This window comes from Cheilinus undulatus, linkage group 19 (genome assembly GCF_018320785.1).
Source record: "Cheilinus undulatus linkage group 19, ASM1832078v1, whole genome shotgun sequence".
NCBI lineage: Eukaryota > Metazoa > Chordata > Actinopteri > Labriformes > Labridae > Cheilinus > Cheilinus undulatus.
The window spans coordinates 19,984,687-20,007,456 of NC_054883.1; the positions used below are offsets into that span (position 1 = coordinate 19,984,687).

A 22,770-nucleotide genomic window follows, 5' to 3' on the forward strand; every position below is an offset into this window, starting at 1 on the left:
GTAAATGAATCACTGAAATATGGAGGGGGAACTGATCTAAAGCTTTGTAATTACAACATTTTTCAGTATCAATTCAATTTCACATCCATAAGTGATGAACTAGGCTGATTCGCATACTTGAAATTAGGTTTTACATAAATGTCATGAAACTTAATTTGTGGCCATATATCAGTGTCAGCAGTCCAAGAAACAGTATAGATCTCTGTTGAGTCCAAATGTCCTTAATTTAAGTGAATATTAGCTTGTTTTTCTCTCTTATTCACCCACTCCTCGTAGAGCAGACAGCTGTGTTCAGCTGTTGAGTCCACGCTGAAAGGGATGCCAGTGCAAACCCTCTTGTGTGTGTACCTTCGATTTTTTGGATCTCATAGGTAAGCTTGGCACCCCTAAGGAAGGCAGCTGTATAAGAGGAAGAATTCTCCTCTGCTGTAGATATACTGGTATATAAACATCACCAAAGTTTAGTTCCACTGGGAAGTTTTCTGATTTAGGTTTCTGATTTAATTTAATTTGAAAAAGGGTCAAAAGTGACAAAAACATACAATTTAGTATCTCTGTTTTTCTTCAATTTAAGGTGTTGCAGAGATGGGTTGTTGGGAAAGATGGAGAATAAAATGCCTGGTGCTGCAGCTCTGTGTAGTGGTCAATGGTGGCTGCCAAACACTTTACCCTCCTGGCCTCAGCACTGGTAACATGACTAAAAGCTATGAATAGAAAAATTCAGTTGCAGTGGCAGGGTTTCAGTCTGTAGAGGGCAGTTGTTCTGTATAATTCTGACACAAAAAATAGACTTTAAATACTTTTACTGAAATGTGATTTGGACCCAAACTGTTCAACAGCACTACTAAACACACATAAATATAAAGTGGTCTGAAGTATCAGTTATTCTTTAATCACTCTTCTATCATAAAGGCTGAAAGCTTTCAGTAGTTTTCCTTTCAAATGGACAGATATCTGACAGCTTACATAAAAACCTTTCAGAGAAGCATCCCTAACTGTCCCTTTAGTTAATTTTACCGATTGAATGTTGTTGAAGGGCAAAATAGCATTTTGGCAGAGGTCGCTGGTTGTTGGTTGTTTTGCTCTGTGGTTTTGGGACGTGTGAGAGAAAGCAGCAGGGATTTGATGCAGGCTGCTGTTGGCCTGCTGTCTTTGTGAAGGATTTGCTGGACGGGTTAAGGAGAGGGAGCACAAGCGCTGACCGCTGACCACAGACAAGTCGCCTCGTAGCCATTACAGTCTTTTTCTGCTTTACATTTGGAAACACGTCTATTCTCCTCTTCTCAACATATTTTTTCCCTGTTTGTCTGTCTTCCTTCTTCTACTTTTAGGTTCCATCCGTCTCTCATCTTTTTCTGGTACTTTTCCGTCATGGCTAACAATTTGGTGATTGCATCATGATTCCCATTGTGGTTTTCAGACTCGTTTTTCTCTTTTCTCCTGTTTGTCTGCTCAGCCCCTGGCCTCCCCTGCACAGACAGCCTTCAACTGAAACACTCCCTCAATTGTCTTTCTTTCAACACCTTTTCCCTTTGTCCTTTCAAAAAAGCAAAGCTTTCATACTCACGTTCTACTTCCAGTGTTTTTCAGCTCATTAAGAGCTGCGTTGTCTTTGGGGATTTTTTTTTTTTTTTTTTTTTGCAAAATCCAAGTTTACTTTCACGTGTTTTGCACAGAGGAGAGACCTCCGTCAAGCCACTCTGCCATAAAGCCCAGATCAGTGGATGGCTGCAGTGATGTTGTCCTTCAGGAACTTTGTCCTGTCTTCACACAGGATCTCTGGAGCTCAGTCAGGGTGACCATGTCTGTTACTTTAAAAAGAGGAGTTTAAAAAAACACCGTCATGTCTTTGTTTCATACTATGGTGAAGTAGAGCTATTTTGCTAACCAGTGATGGTTTGCTGTCTCTGATTGTAAAGACTCTGAATGAATGAATGAATGAGCAAAGAAAGGATTTTTGGGTCAACTATCTGTGTGGGATTTTATAATACCTACAGCAGCAGGGACAGGACAGCAGCAGCAGATGTTGCGCAGGTGGAAACGAGAGAATGGCTGCTATCAAAGGGGCCAAGTGCATCTGCACATTGTCTACCTCACTCTCTTCCTGTCACCAACTCCGTCTGTCCCGGCACATCCTGGAATCCCTCTCTCCCCCGTTTTCATCCCTCAGGCCCTCTTTCCTCCTCTCAGTGACAACTGACTTTATCTCTCTTCGTCTGGATCGTCATCTGATCCAGTCCTCCCACATTCATTTTGCTCTACTCTGTTATTTTAATGGATGTAATATCTTTATTGGCAAACAAATTATTTTTCCCCAAAACTTTTCTCTCTGCTTTAACCCATTTCCCTCTCTATCTGTCCTCATTTCCCTAAATCTCAAATTATTTGTACAAAGTTCTTTCTTCCATTTGTTTTTATGTTTCAATCCATCCCGGTTCTCAGAACTATTATTCACTGTCAGTCTCTCTCTCCCTTTGATTTAGCAAAGTATCTTCACACAATAGCATCTGTTTCATGTGTTCTTATGACCGATAAGTAGCGCTTATAGTTGGACATGTTTCGACTAGTGACTTCGAGCAGTCTTCCTCAGAAGAGTTTTGATGTTGCTGCGAGTCGTCTCAGATGATCTTATGCAGGTTTGGTTGTTCTGTCAATCAAGACAGAGCCAAACAGGAAAAATTAAAATCAGTCCTCCAAAAGGGAAAACCACATCATGGACTTGGAAAAAACCAAGGTCATTAGAGAGCAGGGAGTACTACCAATGCATTGGGGAGGCTACTGAAATTCGGAAACAGGCCCATAGTACTATGATCTGGGACGCGGAGGCGTACATGTTGTCCCACTCCTGGGATCCTGTCCTCTGGAAGCTGCCAGGCAGCAGGGTGCGTGGTTAAACCAGCATAAGATCAGCTGATTATACATGTCACAGCATGGGGATTTTCTGAGGAAGACTAGCAGTTAAAGCTAGGCCTGTTAATATCAACGTGTTAACGCTCGTGATTAATCTGGAAATTAGTAGTAGTAGTCCTCCTGTGTGGATGTTTGAGTCCCTGGGGTGAAAAGGTTAAAGGCAGGTCAAATGCAGCCAGCAGTGATGAGTGAGGAGACAGACCCTGGTCTGCTTCACAGCAAATTTTGATTTATAAAGCTGTCTAATGGAAGTCTGGATGAAACGAAAGTTGTGTTTACATACTGCAGTGATGAACTGTCTTTACTCCAAAGCACAACGAGTCTAAAGTACCACCAACGGGCAAAACGCATCTTTGCTAATGTTAGCAAAGACGCTAACAACAACACAGGATCAACCTATGATAGCTACTGTTGCTAATGTTAGCAAAGACGCTAACAACAACACAGGATCAACCTATGATAGCTACTGTTGCTAATGTTAGCAAAGACGCTAACAACAACACAGGATCAAGCCACAATGCCAAGCTACACTGGCGCAGTCCAGCAGACCTGGTTTTGTCCCCAAACAACAACATCTAAGCTAACAGTGATCGCTATTGGGTTGCCAGAAACTGCAGACCATTGACTTTCCTGACAATAAGGGGCTTCAAGACATCATCCGGGTCGCCTCAGATGACCCGTACCACAGAACACCTATGAGAACTATAGCCACAAGAATCCCTGAACTGTCTGACAGCTAAAAAGGCAACTAAAGTGGAGCAGCTGGCCAGAGCTACATTTATAACACTGACAAGAAACCACTGGACATCAGTCAGCAACTTCAGCTACCTCAGGGTAACAGCACACCTGATCATTTCCTCTACAGCATACGGTATTTATTACCTGATGTGTTTGTCTTCTGGGCTCGTTTGCAGTTTATAAATATTATAGTTCAGTGAATTAAGACACTACTTTACAAACCACAAATAAGTTTAAAAACTAGTTTGTTTAATATTTCTTCATTTAAACACCATACTTGTACTAATTTATCTCTACCAAAAATAAAAGTAAATGGTAGTATTTTAAATGTTAATTCATAGATACTAATAATAATTATAATGACAATAATACATTTTTTAAGTAAAAAGTGCTTTCAAAGGGCTGTACATAAAGTTGTAGGGGCAAGTGTTGTCATCTTGGAGGATAGAGTTCTTGCTGATAGTGTGAGAAAAAAGTATTTTTGGGGTGTTGTCTTCTTGGGACGCCCACTTCATGGCCTGTCTCTGACATTCCCCGTTATATGGAACTTGGCCTTCAGTTTGGAGATGGTACTAGGGTTCACTCCAAACAATGCCGCAACTTTTTTGCGGAACACCAGCTTGAAGTTGCCCAATCGATGGGCCTTATCCAGATCAGTTAAACGTGGCATGCCGATTCTTGAAGAAGACATCTACTGACCACTGTAGCAGGGCCCATGCTCACAGGTGCTGCCAATCAGGGACCTGATTGGCAGCACCTGGGGGTACCAGAAGCTCAAAACAAGAGTCAATAGCAACAGCAAAATAAGCTGTTTACCATTGGCAGAGAAGGTTTGGCACATTTTTCATGGGTGCAACCCACATACTCAGCTCTGCTGCTCATCCCACAAATGCATGATCCTTACAAATGTGGCATCATTTAAAAGAGTAATAAACAGGCTTTCCAACGGTATAAGATTTATTACCAAGAAACATTGTTACAACAAAGAAATAATGTACCAAACACAAATTTCCTTACTTTTTGTTTTAAGTTTACTTTGCTAACTTCAAGAAATAAGTAGCACCTAATGGAGAGATTTTTAGTTAATATGGCGGGAGTTACTACTAGAGTGAGCAGCAAAAATACACAAAGTACAACCATGACTAAGGTTGGATTTTCTGGGATGACTCCTGATTATGTTTCATGCCTACTTTATGTAATTTCTAAAGAAGTACTCACTAATGACAGCATGAGTCAGTGTATACTCTGGTGCCCTACAAAGCACCTAAGTTTGATGACCAAGTCACAGGAGTATTTTGACAGCAATCTACAGGAAATGGAGTCACAGAAAGGTGATTAAAACACGAATGGTGTTACACAGTGAAGACAGGAAAATTCCCAACATAAGTGGGCTACTTGTCTGTCTATAAGAATGCACAGGGGAAAAAACCTTTTTTGTGTTAAAAAATACAAAAAATAGTTGCAAAATTGCCCTGCCACGCTAGGATGGTGATGACAAGAAACATGCAATCAGCATCTTTATCAAAGGGAATCAGTGATGAGTCACCCTTATACAGGAATACAGCCTAGTGTTTAGGCCTGTAGTCAACCACAGAGAAACTAGGCTAACCGAAATTATCGCCACAATCAATTTGTCAGTAACAAAGAGGGAGAGAGAGAAAATCTTTCCTTTATCTCAGTATCAGTTTAAAACTTAAGTTGTAACTTTCAATGAGAACCTTGTAGAATCAACTCTACTCCCCCTCCCTTCCTGTTCTTCTCCGTGTTTGGGCTCTGTAGCTCTGCCCCTCTTCTCACATACCTCCTCATGAATGTGCACGTCCGCTGAATCGAATACTAACGGTGGCAAAGCTCTCGTGGAGTGATTTTGCTCCTCTTTTCCACTGAAAGCTGGTAACTCCGACATTGTATCAACGTCTCACTGAGCTGAGATGAAGGGGGAGTTTTTTATTGGAATGTTTAGGCTTTATGAAAAAAAAATCACGGAAACATTTGCCAAATAATTGAGGAAATGTTGGGGTACTTTTTATTGGATTCTTAAAAATATATATGGTTAAGAATTTTCACAGAAATTATTGGTAATTTCTTTGAAATTTTAGGGAATTTATATGGATTCTTGAAAGGAAAATGTCTCAGAAGGGAGGAACTTATAGCAGAAATTTTGTCCATGCTTGGGCTTAACAAGTTCTTGTGGTCCATCTGTGGACATTTGTGGACTTAAATTGGGGTAAAATCTAAATTCTGTTCAAAGACAAGGAGTTTTTAAACATGTCTGGTCCTGCTTATCCCGAATAAGTGGGGAATGGCTTCAAATAAAAAGCTCAGGACTGTGAGAGTCATTGTTGTGAAAACTCAACACTATCTCCTCCAGCTGCAGCAGTCTGAGGTGATATACCTTCAGTACGTTGCAGAGCACCCTGTTGTAAGTTTGAACTGTGTCATGGGAAGTCTTTGGTCTGAACTGTTCCTTCCAGAAAACTTCCTGTTTATGAGAAAAATCATGTTAACATTTCCAGAGCATGTTTAGAACAGAAAAATCTTTTCTGGGTATCCTGGTTTCTAAAGTCAGTGTATGATGTTTACACACCCAAACATGAAACGGTATATTTAAAAACCCTGGTCCAAACCAGAACAGTGAAGTCCATGTAAACTACTTTCTGTTTTTCGTTTCTTTGTCTTTCTTGGATCAGATGAAATCCCCCGCAGTGTTTAGGTGAATCATCTGAGAAATTCCCTGTGGTTGAGTTTGTTAAGCCTGCCTGCCTGTGTTTGTGCTCAGAGAGAATTTAAGAGAAAATATTCTGTTTTATTACTTATCTCTGTTGTTTTCGCACTTCTTTGTTAGTTATGACTCGCTGATCAGTGATAAGGATGTGGTAAGAAAATAATCATCATAAATCCATTAAAAGACTTTATCACAAACATCTGATAATTCTTCTTTCAGTTTCTGTGGAGAACTGTTTGTTCCAGAAACACTAATATATCCATGTCTCCCATCTTTACAATGAATTCCTCTCTGAATCATCCAAGTCCCTTTTCCCTCCTGTGCTTCAGTCTCACAGCTCACGTCATGGTAGATTAGCACAGAGTTTAGGCTCCCCGTACACGTCGTGTGAAGGCTTTCCTTTGATTTCAGTGCTAAACCTCAGAGGAGTCCGGTCGAGGAGAAAGTGGAGGAGCAGCTGGAATGCTACTTAGCTGCTAACCTCGTGGCTCCAAGGCCACAAACACAGAGAACTGAAATGATAAAAGATTTGATAATATGAGATATGAGGCAGTGAGTCACTTCATATTTCAAAGGTTTAATTGTTTGTCTGGAAGTTGTTTGAAGCAATTCCCCTCTCCACAATGAGTAATGTGATTGATTTGAACTAGAGCAGACTGGTGAGTTGTTTAGTGAGTCCAGGTGTGTTGACAATTTATGAGTGAAGAAAAAAAATGTAGAAGAAATTCTCTAAGACTGTAATGTGAGGCATAGGAAATAACCTGAATCATTTTAACCTAGAGATAAGCATTCCATCCATAGTTAGAGTCAGCTTTACCTCTCTTGTCTGTTTGTTTCAGCATAAAAACTATAAAAAATATTAACAGTTGAATTATGGGACCAGGCTAAAATCAACCTTTCTGCCTCACTGAAGTAACACACTTGTAGAAAAAGACTGCCATCCATCCGCCCATCCGCCCATCCATCCATCCATCCATCCATCCACCCTCAGAGTTCATGACCATAGGTAAGGGTTGGAATGAGGATCGACCAGTAAATTGAGAGCTTTCCCCTCTGGCTCAGCTCCCTCTTCAGACCACAGCGGTCCAGTACAACATCTGCAATAGTGCAGATACGGCACCAATCTGCCTGTCAGTCTCATGGTCCATTCTACCCTCACTCGTGAACAAGACCCCAGGATATTCAAACTCCTTCACTTGGGGCGAAGACTCACTCCCCATCTGGAGGAAGCAATCCACCAACTTTTCTGGCAGAGAACCATGGCCTCGGACCTGGAGGTGCTGACCCTCATCCTGACCACATCACACTGAGCTACAAACCACCCAAGTGCATGCTGAAGCCAACAGAACCACTTCATCTGCAAAAAGCAGAGATGATAATCTGAGATCACCCAACTGAAAACCCTCCTCCCTGACTGCACCTCAAGATCCTGTCCCTTAAAGTCCCAAACAGAATCAGAAACAAGGGGCAGCCCTGAGGGAGGAAAACAAGCACCAGGAATGTGTCCGACTTTGTACCAAGGATGCGAATACAACCCTCACTTTGGTTATGCAGGGACCTGATGGCTCGCTGCAGCTGCCCCTGGACCCCATATTCCTGAAGTACCACCCTCATGACCCCCCAACGGGCACATTTGTAAGCCTTCTCCAAGTCCACAAGACACTTGTTGACTGGATGAGCAATCTCCCATGCTCCCCCAAAGAGCCTTGTGAAAGTAAAGAGCTGGTCCACTGTCCCACAACCAGGGCGGAATCCGTATTTCTCAGAGATGCTGAATAGTGGTACCCTGATATTTAACTCTTAGAGCTCATGTGTCCGTAGGCACTAACTTCTTTTTTCCTTTGAAAACTCCACATGGTGCCTTTCTAATTATGTCCTCCATGCATTTGTAGCTCTTACAGTCATTTTCTAGTGAGCCTGGAATTTGGCTGACTTTCCAGGGTCTCTGAGGACGGCATTGTCGTATACAACAATAAGTGACACAGTTTATATAAATATTGATAACTTTTGAACCATAAGTCATAGACACTCTTTTTTCCTGCGAAAGCTGACCATTTTGCCATTTGTTTGCTACCATTGATGTCTCCGTAGCCCTAAAAGACATCGTTGTAGTGGGTCCAGAACTTTGGTGACTTTTTGGGGTCTTTCATGATTAAATCCCAACAATAGATCTGATATTAAGTGTCTTTTTATCAATTTTTAATCCATTTTCAATCATGTACTTTGGCTTTCTTTGGTGGGCAGCACCATATTTGTTGATATGCCATGCACTGTGGGATGGACTGTCGACCAAAAGCAAGATGTTGTGTCTCTACTGCTTAAAGGAATGATACAAATGAATCTGACCGCAAGAAGCGCATGGACTTTTATTTGTATACATGTAGATATTTTGAAAACCGTTAGTCACAAAATGTTTATTTTTTCACTGTTTTGTCCCCAGGAGATGGAAGAACAAGTCTGTGCAAAGAAAAGGCTTATTCACTATTGTTTACTGTGTGTTATCAGTAAAAATCTTCGGGTTTCAAATTTCTTTTTTTTTTCTTTTGTCTTTGTCTCTTCTTTTAGAGTCCTCTAACTTTTTAAAATTCAAATAACATTATTATATTAATCTAATCTTAAAGCCCAGGTTGTCCTGAAAAAAAAATTACATGTTTAGAGCTTGACTGTGCACCACAGGGGTTGATGTTTTACAAGTTTTTCAAGACAAGAAGTCCAGATGAGACATGATGATGAAAAAATTAGCTGTGAGGTCTCTTTTTAAAAATGGGAACTTTCACCCCGGCCTGCCATTCCACTAGTGTGGTCCCAGACAGCCCTACAATGTCCAGGGCTTTCAGCATCAGACTATGAATCAAACCTAAACCTTCAAGTTTTTGTGTTTCAGCTTCTTGCTGGCCTTCTTTCTGCAACTATCTCAGTATTTCCCACAGGACATTCTCCAGTAAAGGTAGTGCTGCCTTCAGGTTTCAGTCAAGTGGAAGCCTAGAAGGCAAAAAGAGCCTGAGACAGTAGCAGCTGCCATTAACAACTATGTGGAGCTTCAGCATGGGGCATTTTTTCTATCTCCTTAAAACAGCTTGTTTGCTTTACCTTAGAGAAATAGATATAAAATAATATCTCAGGATTTGAACACTGCATTGAGTTGTTTCTGTTTTTCATCACAATCTTAATGCTGCTTGTTATTTACATTTCCTCTAATCAAAACCTTGGATCTGCTCACCTGTCTTCATGGATGTCACTCAGGCTTCGTCCAGTATTCTGGACATGAGCCGCTGTTGGAAGGTGGTTTTGCCGTTCCTCCATTCATGTCACAGTTTTTAAAAATACGGTTGAAAACACTCTTTCCAGTAAACCCACTCAGTGTAAAATCAGTTAAAGATTTACTTTGGTTCAGTGCGATGCTTCCATTGCCAGTAAAATCTGCCAAATACGTTTCAGCCTCTCTGTCCAGTCAGGTGCCTTATATTAGTGCATTTATTAGAGCGCGTTGCAGCAGATGTTAAAATATTTGATACATATGAAACTGTTGCTGACCTTCACACCACCTACAGGCAGTTTATCAAAGAACTTTTATGCCAAAAAGTCTGTTGATTCTTAAAATGGGAATATGAAATTTCAAGCTGTTGCTCTTTGAGCCTGGAGGGGAGCGTTGTAAAGTCGTTTAGAGTACCATGACCTCGGCTTAAGTCCTCCACACACGACTTTAACGGATCTATCTACCCCTGAAGTGAAGTCCAGACCTGTTATCACACTGAAACATCTGTGTGTGTGGGCAGCCGGTGGAGTGCGATGGTGAAACGGTCACTGTCACATCTGATGAAAGTCACAGTGGTGCTTCAGTTCATAACATTTCTGCCTCTATAGGTGGTTCCCTTTGCATGAGTGGAAAGTGAAAATCATTTCAGATTTTCCTCAGAAATGTAATGAAGCTGAAAAGGCACGCCTTCTCTGTCTTTTCAGCTCAGTTTGATGCTTAAGTTCATCATCAATGCAACTTTAAAATGTGCAGGAATGACAGGAATCTCTGTAGTAATGAGGTGGAGCTGTCCATTTGGGAGAGTCTGATTGGCTCTAGTATTCTCACATCAACAGTTTTCTCTTTAGTCATGACTAGGGGGGGAAAATATGTCATTTGGGTGGATCTCAACATCCTGAAATTAACAGAAAGTTTAAACCAGCCTGGCTCGGCTACAAACTCAGATCTTATCATGAGGGCTGAATAAACTTTATAAAAGTGATATATCTTTCTCTCTGTAATATATATATACTACAAAAAATACAGGAAGCCCCAAATAGGTACACATTAGTTTAACATTTACTGATCAGCTGATATCAGCCCTATTAGCAAACTTTGGCTATCGGCCAGTTTAATGCTGGTATACAGTGTCTTTCTCCCCTTGGATATGTCACCCTTTAATTGATTTATACATCTATCATGGTCAATATAATTTAGCTTTGTTGACCAAACAAACTCTAATGTCAAAGTGAAAACAGAGTTCTACAAGGTAATGTTGATTAAATAGATATATATAATGTAAAACAAGTGACTGGAAAAATATTCAACCCCTCCAAGTCAGTGTTTAAATGTATCTTTTGCTGCAATCACAGCCCTGAGTCTATGTGGATAGGTCTCAGTCAGGCCTGCACATCTGCAATTTTACTCCATTCTTTTTAAATAAACTGCTCAAGCTCTGTCAGGTTGCATGGGGATTCAGCATGAACAGCCTTTTTCAAGTCCAGCCACAACTCCTCTACTGGATTGGACTTCAGAACATTCACCTTGTTGTCTTTAAACCATGTCTGTGTAGCTTAGCTGTATGATTCTGGTAATTGTCTTCCTAGATAAATAGATTTTCTCCTAAGCTGTAGTTCTCTTGCAGACAGGTAGTTCTCCAGGATTTTTCTATTTTTTCTGTATTTTTCAAGCTATACAAGGCTTCTAGGGCTGGCTGCCGAGAGGCATCCCCACAGCATGATGCTGCCACTATCATGCTTCACAGTGGGGATGGTCAAAAAAAGAGCACCATTTTGGTCTCATTGGACCAAAGAACTTTCTTCCACTTGACCATGGAGTCTCCCACATGCTTTTTGACAAACTCTAGTCCAGTTTTATTCATCAGTGGCTTTCTCTTTGCCATTCTCCCATAAAGCTTTGACTAGTAAAGACAGAGAAAACAGAGTCTCTCTCATCTCAGCTGCTGAAACTCTCTCACCAAACTTCTTGTACAGTCACTCAGTTTGAGAGGACGGTCTGATCTAGGCGGATTTACATGTGTGCCATAGTCCTTCAGTTTCTTGATGACGGATTTAACTAAAGTCTGGGGGATGTCCAGTGCCCTGGACTTTTTGCATTATTCCCTTGACTTATACTTTTCAATAACCATTTCTCAGAGCTGCTTGGGGTGTTCTTTTGTCTTCATGGTGTAATGGTAGCCAGGAATACTGATTAACCAGTGACTGGACCTTCCAGACACAGGTGTCTTTATACTACATCACTTGAGACATTCACTGCACTCAGGTGATCCACATTTCACTAATTGTGAGACTACTAGCACCAACTGGCTGGACCTCTGTTGAATTAGGTCAGTCACCTTCAAGGGGGTGAATATTTATGCAGTCTCTCATTTTGCATTACATATTTTTAATTTAACTGACATCTCTTATTAAAGATGACTTTATAATGGGAGGCATCCCTGATGTGGCCTCAATAATCATGCTTATGACCTGTAGTCTGACCTTTTTTTTTTTAATTGCTTGTATATTTGGTCAAACTTCAGTCAGAAGCAGAGGCAATAATACACGACCAGGTGTTGTTTTCTGTGAAGCTGAACCTTAATGTGATTGCTGCGACACTCCAGCCTCTTAAACTCTGATAACTCCACTAACGTTGATGCATACAAATGTCAGACTGAAGAATAGGAACAGTAAGAGCTTGTTCCGTGTGTTTTAGAAGCAGGCGTGCTTCTATTTCCATGTATTCTCCAGTAATGAGCACATACTCTAGGGTTAACTTTTATCTGCAAGAGTATTTCTGAAACCAGCCTTCTAATTGTGCTACTCCAGCTCTCCTGTACTCATTTCCATCTTCTCACTCCGTGTGTCCGTGGACAAACTGCAGCCTCCTAGCTGTGGGAGAAAAATCCTCCAGCTGAGACAGGAACCGAGTCCCCAGAGAGTACATTATCATTACGGCCCATATTGTACATAAAAGCATAGGAGGGAGCACATTTGTTGGTTTTTGTCATTTCACGCTGTCAGAAGTGGTCACTGAATGTCTCTAAGCTGGCTACCACTGGAAAAATCATGGGCTTCAGCTCTGGACTGATGATAACAGGGATTTATTTAGGGAAACTGGAAGCCACAGAACCTATTAGACCTAAAGCACAAGTCACATGTGAGCGTCTAAGAGGGCTTCAATGACAGGCCTCAGTAAAGTGTCTGTGACAAGGATTTTTACTAATCACTTACTATTGTAATTTACATGAAAACCTGAGTGTAAATTTAACTTTTAATCTGTTTTAAAGCCCCTGTTGTGAAGCTCTCTACTGAGTGATATTTCTCCTAATGAATGCTAGTATAAGACTTACAGTGTCTCTATGTGGCTCTCCTTTTCTTTGGGTTTAAAGTTGTGGTTCTTTGTGTGTTTCCTTCCACAGTGGAGTACGACAGAGAGCTCTCTCCGCATCGACGTCACCACAAGGAGTTTAAGTTCAACCTCTCCCAGATCCCAGAGGGCGAGGCCATCACTGCCGCAGAGTTTCGCCTCTATAAGGAGTGCGTGAGCCGAGCCTTTCGCAACGACACCTTCTTACTTAAAGTCTACCAGGTGGTCAAAGAGCACCCCGACAGGTATGCACATTAACACAGATGAACTTTTTTAACCCTCTGGTGTCCCTTCAGATAATTCTCCATTGAGATTGCCTCTGATGATGACAGTCAGGCACCTGATGTCAGCACCTGGGGGTACCAGAGCCAATAGCAGGAGCAGAATAAGCTGTTTGGCAGAGAAGATTTGGCTTATTTTTCATGGGTGCAACCCACAAACTCAGCTCTGCTGCTCATCCCACAAATGCATGTTCCTTACAAATGTGGCTCCATTCAAAAGGGAAAAAAACAGGCTTTACAACGGTATCGGATTTATGCCAAGAAGAATTGTTACAACAAAGAAATAATCTACCAAACACAAATTTCCTTACTAAGTTTAGATACATTTTGACGAGACGTGATGAATTGCAGCTTCCAGCTTTACCGTGATACAGACATAAACTATGCATGATTGCAAGTGCTGAACTGTTGCACAAAGGTCGCAATGGCTTACAACAAAATCAGTACATCAGTTATGAGAGGTTTTACCAAAAGTGCAAGCGTGCTGGTTTGATTCTTTCCATAAACAGCGGAGTAAGGATTCTGATTTGAGAAGGTGTGTGCTGTTATCTCATGATCATTCTACCTATGTGTTACACCGACTCCATGCTCTCGCCTTGTTTATATTGTAAAATTGGCAAAACCACGTCCTACAGAAATAGCGCAGCTTCAAAATCCCCCCATCCCCTGAAATGAGCACAGCTAATACATGCCAAACATTTACATTTCGTCTACAGGGCCAGATCAACATGCAGAAAGATTTCTGAATGTTATTTGTGTTTAAAAAAGCCCACCCTCTGAGGACAAACTCACACATGAAGAGAATGTCTGATGCTCTTATGTTGCATAGTATATTTTGTTTATCTGTATATACATATCAAATAATGCTCATCACTTTATTGTGCTGAATATCAAGTAACAAAGCACCTTAAGGTGGGCCCTCCACCACCAGATGTTCTCAGACTACGATAAAGCTTATCCTCTTTGAGGTCCGTGGATTGAAAACATATAAGACCTTTAGCTATAGATGTTGGCAGAGTATATTTTTCTGTCTGTCAGAGGTTTCTTAAGGTATCAAGAGCTACTTATTTGCTGCATTCCTTTATCCCTACAATAGGTGGTTTGTGCTCTCCAGCCTGGTGGTAAAGCCTTTTATTTTTGGAGATATTTGGAGATTAAAGGGCCCATATATCTCCTATTTCTCTGTTGTTGTAGGACAGCTTTTTTACCTTAAAGAAAATTACAGTGTACCTCCAGAAGGAGAACATGCTGCTCCGCCGTTTGTGCTTCGTAGGAGTGCATTCAAGGTGCTTCTCCTGATAAAATCACCATTAAAATGAGCCTATTGGCTCTCAAATTCCTATCTCTCTTCTCTTAATGCTAAGAGGAACTTCTGAGGCTCAGCCAAAGCTGTGAAGTCTTTGGTTATTGTTTCCCCTCATTTTCTGCCTTTTGCAGAAGTGTCCCTTTGTAATCGGCCAATCAGCGGGGAGCCTATTAACTTTCTCGTGCCCCTCCTTCCCGTAAAAAGTTGACTCCTGTTTTGACTCTAAGCTGTAATGATAGAGCGCTTAATTAGCCTGACACCCTTTGCACTTTTCATTTGATAGGGGCGGTTTCACTAACAGCAGGAGAGGAATGTGTGAGATTACAATGCCAAAAATGTGGCAACGAAATCAGACAGGTCACTGTAAAGGTTGTTAGACTCTTCCTAAAACAGTGGTTGTTATTCCTCTATTTGTGCACAAATGAAGGTGGTGATAACTGTTACCTTAACCAGTGATTTTTACTTTATTTCTACACAAAAGTCATGTAAAGATTTATGTTGCCTTCTTTTATCATTTTAGGAATTTTTGCAAATTTATGAGAAATAAAAGAAGTATCTTGACCTTTGAAACAACCCTGTAAATTTAGCTCAGGTTCCTCCCATTTCTCTTGATCGTTGCTGAGATGTTTCTACACCTTGATTGGAATCCAGTCAGGTATTGGATGTGAGTTTGGAAAGGCACACACCTCCCTATAGAAGGCCTCCCAGCTGTCAACGAATGTCAGAGCAAAAACCAAGCTACAAAAACATTTCAGCACACTGGCCTCCATAATTCTCAAATGGAAGAAGTTTGGCATGACAAAGACTCTTCCAAAAGGCAGGTCGCCCAGCAAACTGAGCGATCAAGGGAGAAGGGCCTTAGTAAGAGAGGTGACCAAGAACCTGATGGTCAGATCCTTTGTGGACAAAGGACAACCATCACTGCAGCCCTCAACTCTAGGTGGAAGCCTCTCCTCAGTGCAAGATATGAAAGCCTGCTTGGAGTTTGCAAAAAAGCACTTGAAGGACTCCTAGACTGTGAGAAACAAGATTCTCTGGTGTGACGAAACCAAGACTGAGCTGTTTGGCCTCAACTCTAAATGTCATGTCTGCACGAAACCAGGGACTGCTCATCACCTGCCCAATACCATTCTAATAGTGAAGCATGGTGGTGGCAGCATCATGCTGTGGAGGTGTTTTTCAGCAGCAGGGACTGGGAGAGTGGTTGGGGTTGAGGGACAGCTGAATTGAACAGGATGACTTCTGTGTAGGGCTGGGCAATTAACTGAAAATTAGATTAAATCGCAACGTGGCCTGCTGCAATTTTCAAATCGCAGTAGGTGCAATATTCCTTTAACCTGAAATTTGTGTCAAATAGCAGTTAAGTTGTTATGCATTACAGATCATGCAATCATCCACAGGCAATTTTTTAGAATAGTCAAAAAATCCTACTCTTCTGTACATTTTTCTTAATAACTATGAGAATGACATAAAAATTATAACTCTATTCCTATCAAATTTGCAATACGAGTCAAAAACATTACAATTAGACATTTCTCAACATTGTTCAACTCTAGTTTTATCTAATATTGTGTTGTTATAATATAGAATGATGTATTGCCTGTGTTTGTTCAAAAAAATAATTAATATAAGAAATTTGAGAAATAATTGCATATCAAATCGCAATAAGATTATTTTCCCAAATCGTTCAGCCCTACTTCTGCACTCCTTTTATCTAGTTATGCTGGCTTCTTTAGGTGGTGTCATGACTGATGATCAGCTGATTAATGTAAACAAAAACCAGTTAGTATCATATGATCTGTTGGTCAGCTTCACTCATAGATAATTGGTAATTGACTGCAAGGGACCTGATTGGGGCATCACCTAGCTGAGTTTCCATTAGCCAGCATTGGCTGGTCTTTGGCTGGTTTCATAGGCAGTAATCCATCATATAAAGATAGTAACCACCAGATAAGTGAATAGTGATATTATACATTGTGTCACTGAGTAGATTATTAACTAATTAGGTGTGAGTATTCATGAGATCAAAACGGATGATGTCAAACAAAGCCTATCACTGGGGGACTTTAGAGCTACTGCAAACTGTAAGAAAATTTTGGCCAAGACACTTGAAAAACAGATTTTTCATCTCATTGAGGTTTCCTGATTAAATAAAATCAATGGTATGGAAGGATTTTGAGTAAGTCATCGCTGTAGGTAATAAAAAGTTGGAACAAAGGGGACATGACTGATGCAGCTGCCGAGACATTGACGGGCCAGCGCTGAGCAAAGTAGTAGTGGGCTTCGTTGAGTGGAACAGAATCATGCGGTGCAGAAGAGGTGGGAACGTTAAAGCTGATGGCGAGAGCCCCATCTTACTTCCCCTGTAAGGCTGGCCACACACTACAGGATTTTGAGCCTGATTTGAGGCAAGATTTGCCTCCCCCAGCAATCATGGGGGTGTATCCTGAGTGGAGCCCTAACGCTAATTTGTCTGAATAATCCTCATGTGTGGTGTCAACACATCTGTTTTACTGCTCCAAGTATTGTCGTAACCTCCCAGACCCCAAATCGCAAATATCAAGCTCATTTGATATTTATGATTCTAGGTCGTAGTGCCTCTGACAGAATACCCTCAACAACCAATGAGAGCGTACTTTCATTGCTAACAACCATAAACACAACTGTAGCTTCATTCCAGCCAGGATTTCGTCCACCGTCTTTCCCGTGTTTTATGAAGTTTGCTGCACCTGTGACGCATGCCAGGACAGCCTGTTGTGGAGGGACAGTAAGAGGGTATCAACACACGTCTGTGTTTGTTTTTTTTTATGAAGTCACATGATCACCCAAGGTCGCTGCAGGATCACTGTATGGTCTCCAGTGATCTGACGGTCTGGCTGAGTTGTCTAGTGTGTGCACTCAGAAGGTTAGAGATGAAAATTTTTTGAAATTGTCCTGATGTCTGTGGTCTCCCACATTTTTTAAATCACTTCCGATTTAAAAATTGTCTAGTGTGTTGCTGGCCTAACTGGGTGTTCATGCTCAGGGCGTTTTGGCTAATCAACAGCCCACAAATAGATGGTACTTGGGTGGGCCACTCAAGTATATTTATAGCCACAAACATGTTTTCTTCTTTTTCGATAAAAATATATGTATTCAACCATCCATGTAGAAGAGAGGTGTCTGACCGCTGTGGACACCTTTTGAAGCTCACACTAAATATGACCAGCCGTCATCTCTCTCTGAGGTAGTTCTTGAGCCATTTTTAATCATCACACTTCTGATATCCTCATCCGTGTATCTTTTCCTTCTCACTAATATTTTGCCTGTAAAAATGTACAAATGTGCCTTTTCAGCAGTTTGAAGATGAAAGAAGTAGAAAATAACATTGCCAGCTGTGAGCTCCACTCTCCACCTTGTGTTACATTTTAACAACACTCACTGACAAGCCTTATAAAGGAGATTTATTGTGGCAAAAAACACAACTGTCCCCTTTGACCTTATTATTCTAGTTCATTTAAGCAGTAAGTCAATAACAAGTTGTACAGTAGGCCCTGCAGGCAACTCTCTGAAGGACCCCCTGCTGACATTCGTCGGCCGAACGACGGCTGTGACTTTGAGGCGGAAACGTGGGTACACCAGCCCACGCTGTGACTAACGTGTGAACTCAGCAGTGGGGTGGTGTGAGGGAAACAAGGCTGGTACAGAGGCTGCTCCAAACGCTCTCATTAATGACCAATAAAGAGGGGCTACTGATGCATGACTGCAGGGGCATTCTCTGAACACCTGGATGATTGTGAGGCTTTGATGTCAGCTCTGGAGGAGGGTCTGACTGACCCGACGCTGTGTTATTACGAGTGTAATGGGCCGGTGGGAGGACAAGACCTCTTATCGCTCACACGCTGTCTTTTCTTTACACTTCTCTGCTCTCTTCATTAATTAGCTGCTTTTTCTCAGGTCTCTTTTCCTCTTTGACACATTCTTTAAGTTTGAAGCCTGATGACGTTTAAATGATAATAACATGCTTGTATCCTGAAACCAGAGGTTTAATTCCTTCCTTTTTGCTGTCCCTCAGAGACGTAGAGCGTATGGCCAAACCTACGGCGGAGTTCTGTTCAGTGTTTCCAGAGATTTACTCCTAAGTGCAGCCATCCATCTTTCTGTCATACTGTGATGATAATGTTACCCTGATACTAACCAACAGCTCCTGTGGTTCTCTTGGTTGTCTAAAGAGGCACGACAGTTTTTTGGTTGTTGAAACACCGTCTGCAGTTGAACCAATAAATTAAAAGAGTATAATACCTGAAGTCAAATAGACTAGACCTTAGTAATGCTCAGTGTCCTCTTTTTTCCCTCCAAGTTTTTGCAATTTTTTCATGTGTGCCAGCTCTTCGTTTTCTCAAACGCCCCTGCTATTTGTTGACTTTGCTATTTTCCTCAAAGGTGACTTATTATGACCCTTTTCTGCATTTTGACACAGTCTCCCATGGCCTAAATGAAACATCAGTGCCATGCTTTGGTCAAAAACATAATGTAGCTCAAGCTAGAGATGCATGATGGAATGATCTTAAATCGTGGAGATATAGACGAACTTATAAACCATAGAATTGCTTGAGTTCACAAAAGTGTATCGAAAGGGTCACATATTTTGCAAAACACACTTTTTCAGGCTTTTTTAGCAAAAAAATGTGCCCGCGGCCTGTCCACAATCCCCCCAAGAAATAACCCCTTACTACTACGTTACATTGCTAGAGAAGATAAATTGAGCTGATGTGAACATGTCCCTCCACCTATGGACAAAATTATGGGCCTCCTCTTTCTTGTTAATATGCATTTTATCATCATGTGTTGGAGCAGACTGACAGTGACACTTTGTAACCACTTTATTCTCTCATTAAATCAAAAATATTCAGTATTGTGCAGAACTTTTTGGTATGTTTGGGCCAAAACCTCCCTGTAATGGTGAGTAAGTCCACCTGAGGGCGCCAGAAAGGAGAATTAACACAACCCAGGATGTGCTCTGGATGTCATTGCATATTGAACATCATGGGAAAATCATCTGTTGAAAAAATAAAGTCCACACCTTGAGGGTGGGTAAGGGATGGATGTAGGGAGTAAGCACGGTGGAGGGTATCATCCAGGCAGGTAGTACAGTTGCCACCAGTCCCTGGTCGTGCTGTTGATGTTCCCAGAGCCCAAAAATTGCCGGCAGTGTCTGGACCTTTCCCCAGGGGTGAAAAGCCCTGACAAAAGAAAAGTCATTAAGCCTGACCTTGGCTGCTGATTGAACATGTTACACCCCTGTAAAGGGGAAAGATGCAGAGGAAAGACAGACACATTGCTGGCTCTCATTCAACAGTGTAATGGATTTCACATTAATAAATGTACAGTACATGTTCACAAAGTTCCAAAACTCTACTTGACAGAACATGCATTTTTCCTTATGACCAAAAATACAAAAAGTATATATATATATATATATATATATATATATTCCTTGTAAACAAATAAAAATTCACATTCATACTGTCAGTACAAAACAAAAGAATTATAATTTAAACCTCCCTGCATTTTATAATGTACACTTAGCAGTACTATTTTTTAGCAAACAAAGTAATACTAAACAGAAAATACACACACACTCTTGCTAGGCTGTGCTGAATCTGCCATGCTCTGGGTAGAGTCAAGCTAGCAAACATGTTCTGCTCGGATGCCGCTTTTATGTCTCCAACACTAAATAAAAGTACTTAAACAATATAACATCGACTTATTTTACTGTTAACATTTACCTTAGAACTAGAGTAACCTTTTACAAATAGTTTCATTTATTTTTAACCATGCATTCTTACCTGTAAAGGGGAGAGGTGCGGAAGAAAGACAGACACGTCGTTGCTGGCTCTCATTCAACAGTGTAATGAATGAGGTGCAGTCAACCTACTCCCCCTAGCAGTCAAATCCGGACGTACACCAAAACAAACAAATTTTAAGACAAAACTAATCGATAGCAGATTTGTACTTAAAATAAGTTAAACAAAATACAAAAACATTTTTACACGACCATTTCAAACACATACTGTTATTTCAACCCCTTTCAAATTGGTTTCAAGCCCTTTTAAACTTAAAATACCACTTTTAAATGCTTTTTACATTGGAGTTAGACTCTTTAGCTGAGTGATTGTTTTATATCCACTACAAACACGTATGTGTGTCAACATGTATTGAGTTTTACTCTAGCTCTTTCTTCTCTTTTATCTCCCAGAGAAGCAGATCTGTTCCTGCTGGAGTCTCGTAGGCTGTGGGCAGCTGAGGAGGGCTGGCTGGAGTTTGACATCACTGCTACCAGCAACCTGTGGGTGATGAGTCCAGTACACAACCTGGGCCTGCAGGTCAGCGTGGAGACCAGCAGTGGTAAGAGGTTACTTCACATTTAGGATCAGAACTATCTCTTAATAAATCCATAGTTGTAACGTTTTTAGCTGTTGATGAAAATATATTAAAGCAGTGTGTCTTCTGCAACAGGACAGAGCATCGGCTCCAAGGAGGCGGGGCTTGTGGGACGTGATGGGGCGCTAGAAAGGCAGCCTTTCATGGTGGCGTTTTTCAAAGTCAGTGAGGTGCACATCCGCACTGCCCGCTCTACTGGTGGGAAACGTCGGCAGCAGAACCGTAACCGATCCACACAACCACAAGAGGGATCTCGAGGCCCAGGTCCAGCAGGTTAGTCTGATGCTACACAGCTGTAGCTGCAATACAACATCAAACACAGTGAAGCCTATTCTGATGGAGCATTGTCTACCTCATGTGGTACATGGTCATTTAGGGAATACAGGAGAATTTTAAATAATTACAATGTCATGAAAAGCTGTGTAAAACATTTATTCTAAGTTCATCTCTTAAGAAGTAAAATAATCAAAGACTTTTTGTGTTTTAATCTTGATGATTACGGCTTACAGCTCATAAAAATAAAAAATCCAACAATCATTGACACCCTCCACAAGGATGGTAAGCCACAGAAGGTCAGTGCTGAAAGAGCTGACTGTTCTCAGAGGTTGTATCAAAGCATTTCATTAGAAGTTGACCAGAAGAGAAAAGTGTGGTAAGAAAAGGTGCACAAGCAACAGGGATGAGCTCAGCCTTCAGAGGATTGCCAAAAGAAGCAGATTCAAGAACTTAGGGGTGCTTCACAAGGACTGGACTGAGGCTGGAGTCAGTATATCAAGAGCCACCACACAGACGAGTCAAGGAATTAGGCGACAAACATTCCAATGTTGAACCAATCTTGAACCACAAACATTTTAAACTTCTCACCTGAGCTTAGGAGAAAAAGAACTGGACCGTTGCTCAGTGGTCCAAAGTCCTGTTTTCAGGACAAAATTTTGATTTTGTTTGGAAATCAAGGTGCCAAAGTCTGGAGGAAGATCAGAGAGGCACATAATCGAAGGTGCTGAAAGTCCAGGGTTTTCAGTTTCCACAGCCAGTGATGGTTTGAGATGCCATGTCATTTGCTGCTGTTGGTCCGAATATCTTTTATCAAGTCCAGAGTCAACGCTGTCAGCCACCTACCACGGAGACAAACTTCCTGCTTCCATCTGCTGAGAAGCTTCATGGATATTTGGATTTCCTTGTCTGAAGGACTAAGCACCTGCCCAAAGTGAAGCCAGGACTACCAGAAACTGGTTTGCTGATCATGGTATTTATGTGTTCGATTGGCCAGCCAACTGGTCTGACCTGAGCCCCGTAGAGAATCTCTGGAAATATGATGAGAGACACCAGACTCAACAATCCAGATGAGCTGAAGGCTGCTATCAGAGCAACCTGGGATTCTTACCCCAGCTGTGCCACAGACTGATTGGCTCCATGCCACATTGCATAGATGCAGTAATTTGTGTAAAAGAAGCTCCAACCAATTATTGAGTGCATAACTGAGAAGAATTTTCTTGGTCAATATTTCTGTATTATAAATCTTTTTTCTTTTTTGGTATTCTGATATTTTGAGATAGTGTATTTTTTATTTTTGTAAGCAGTAAGCTGTAATCATTAAGATAAAAACAAAAAACGTCTTCAAATATTCCACTTTGTAATGATGAATCTAAAATGAATGAAAGTATCACTTGTCAGTGCCAATTTTTTTTCCAGTATTGCTCAGTCCTAAGTGGAGTCCTTTTTATTATTCATGTATACAGAGATGTGAATAACCAGCTTTCTCTGTGAGCATGCAAACACCAAG

At 41.2% G+C, this 22,770-nt stretch overlaps 1 protein-coding gene across 1 annotated transcript in view; it reads left to right on the top strand.

Annotated features, from left to right (window-relative positions):
* bmp6 (bone morphogenetic protein 6) overlaps nucleotides 1-22,770 on the top strand; it is a 95,517-nt gene that overhangs the window by 42,522 nt on the left and 30,225 nt on the right. Inside the window, exons 2-4 of the mRNA XM_041814098.1 lie at nucleotides 13,030-13,222; nucleotides 20,803-20,951; nucleotides 21,063-21,260. Coding sequence (XP_041670032.1) covers nucleotides 13,030-13,222; nucleotides 20,803-20,951; nucleotides 21,063-21,260 — 540 coding nt within the window. The remainder of the gene's footprint in view (nucleotides 1-13,029; nucleotides 13,223-20,802; nucleotides 20,952-21,062; nucleotides 21,261-22,770) is intronic.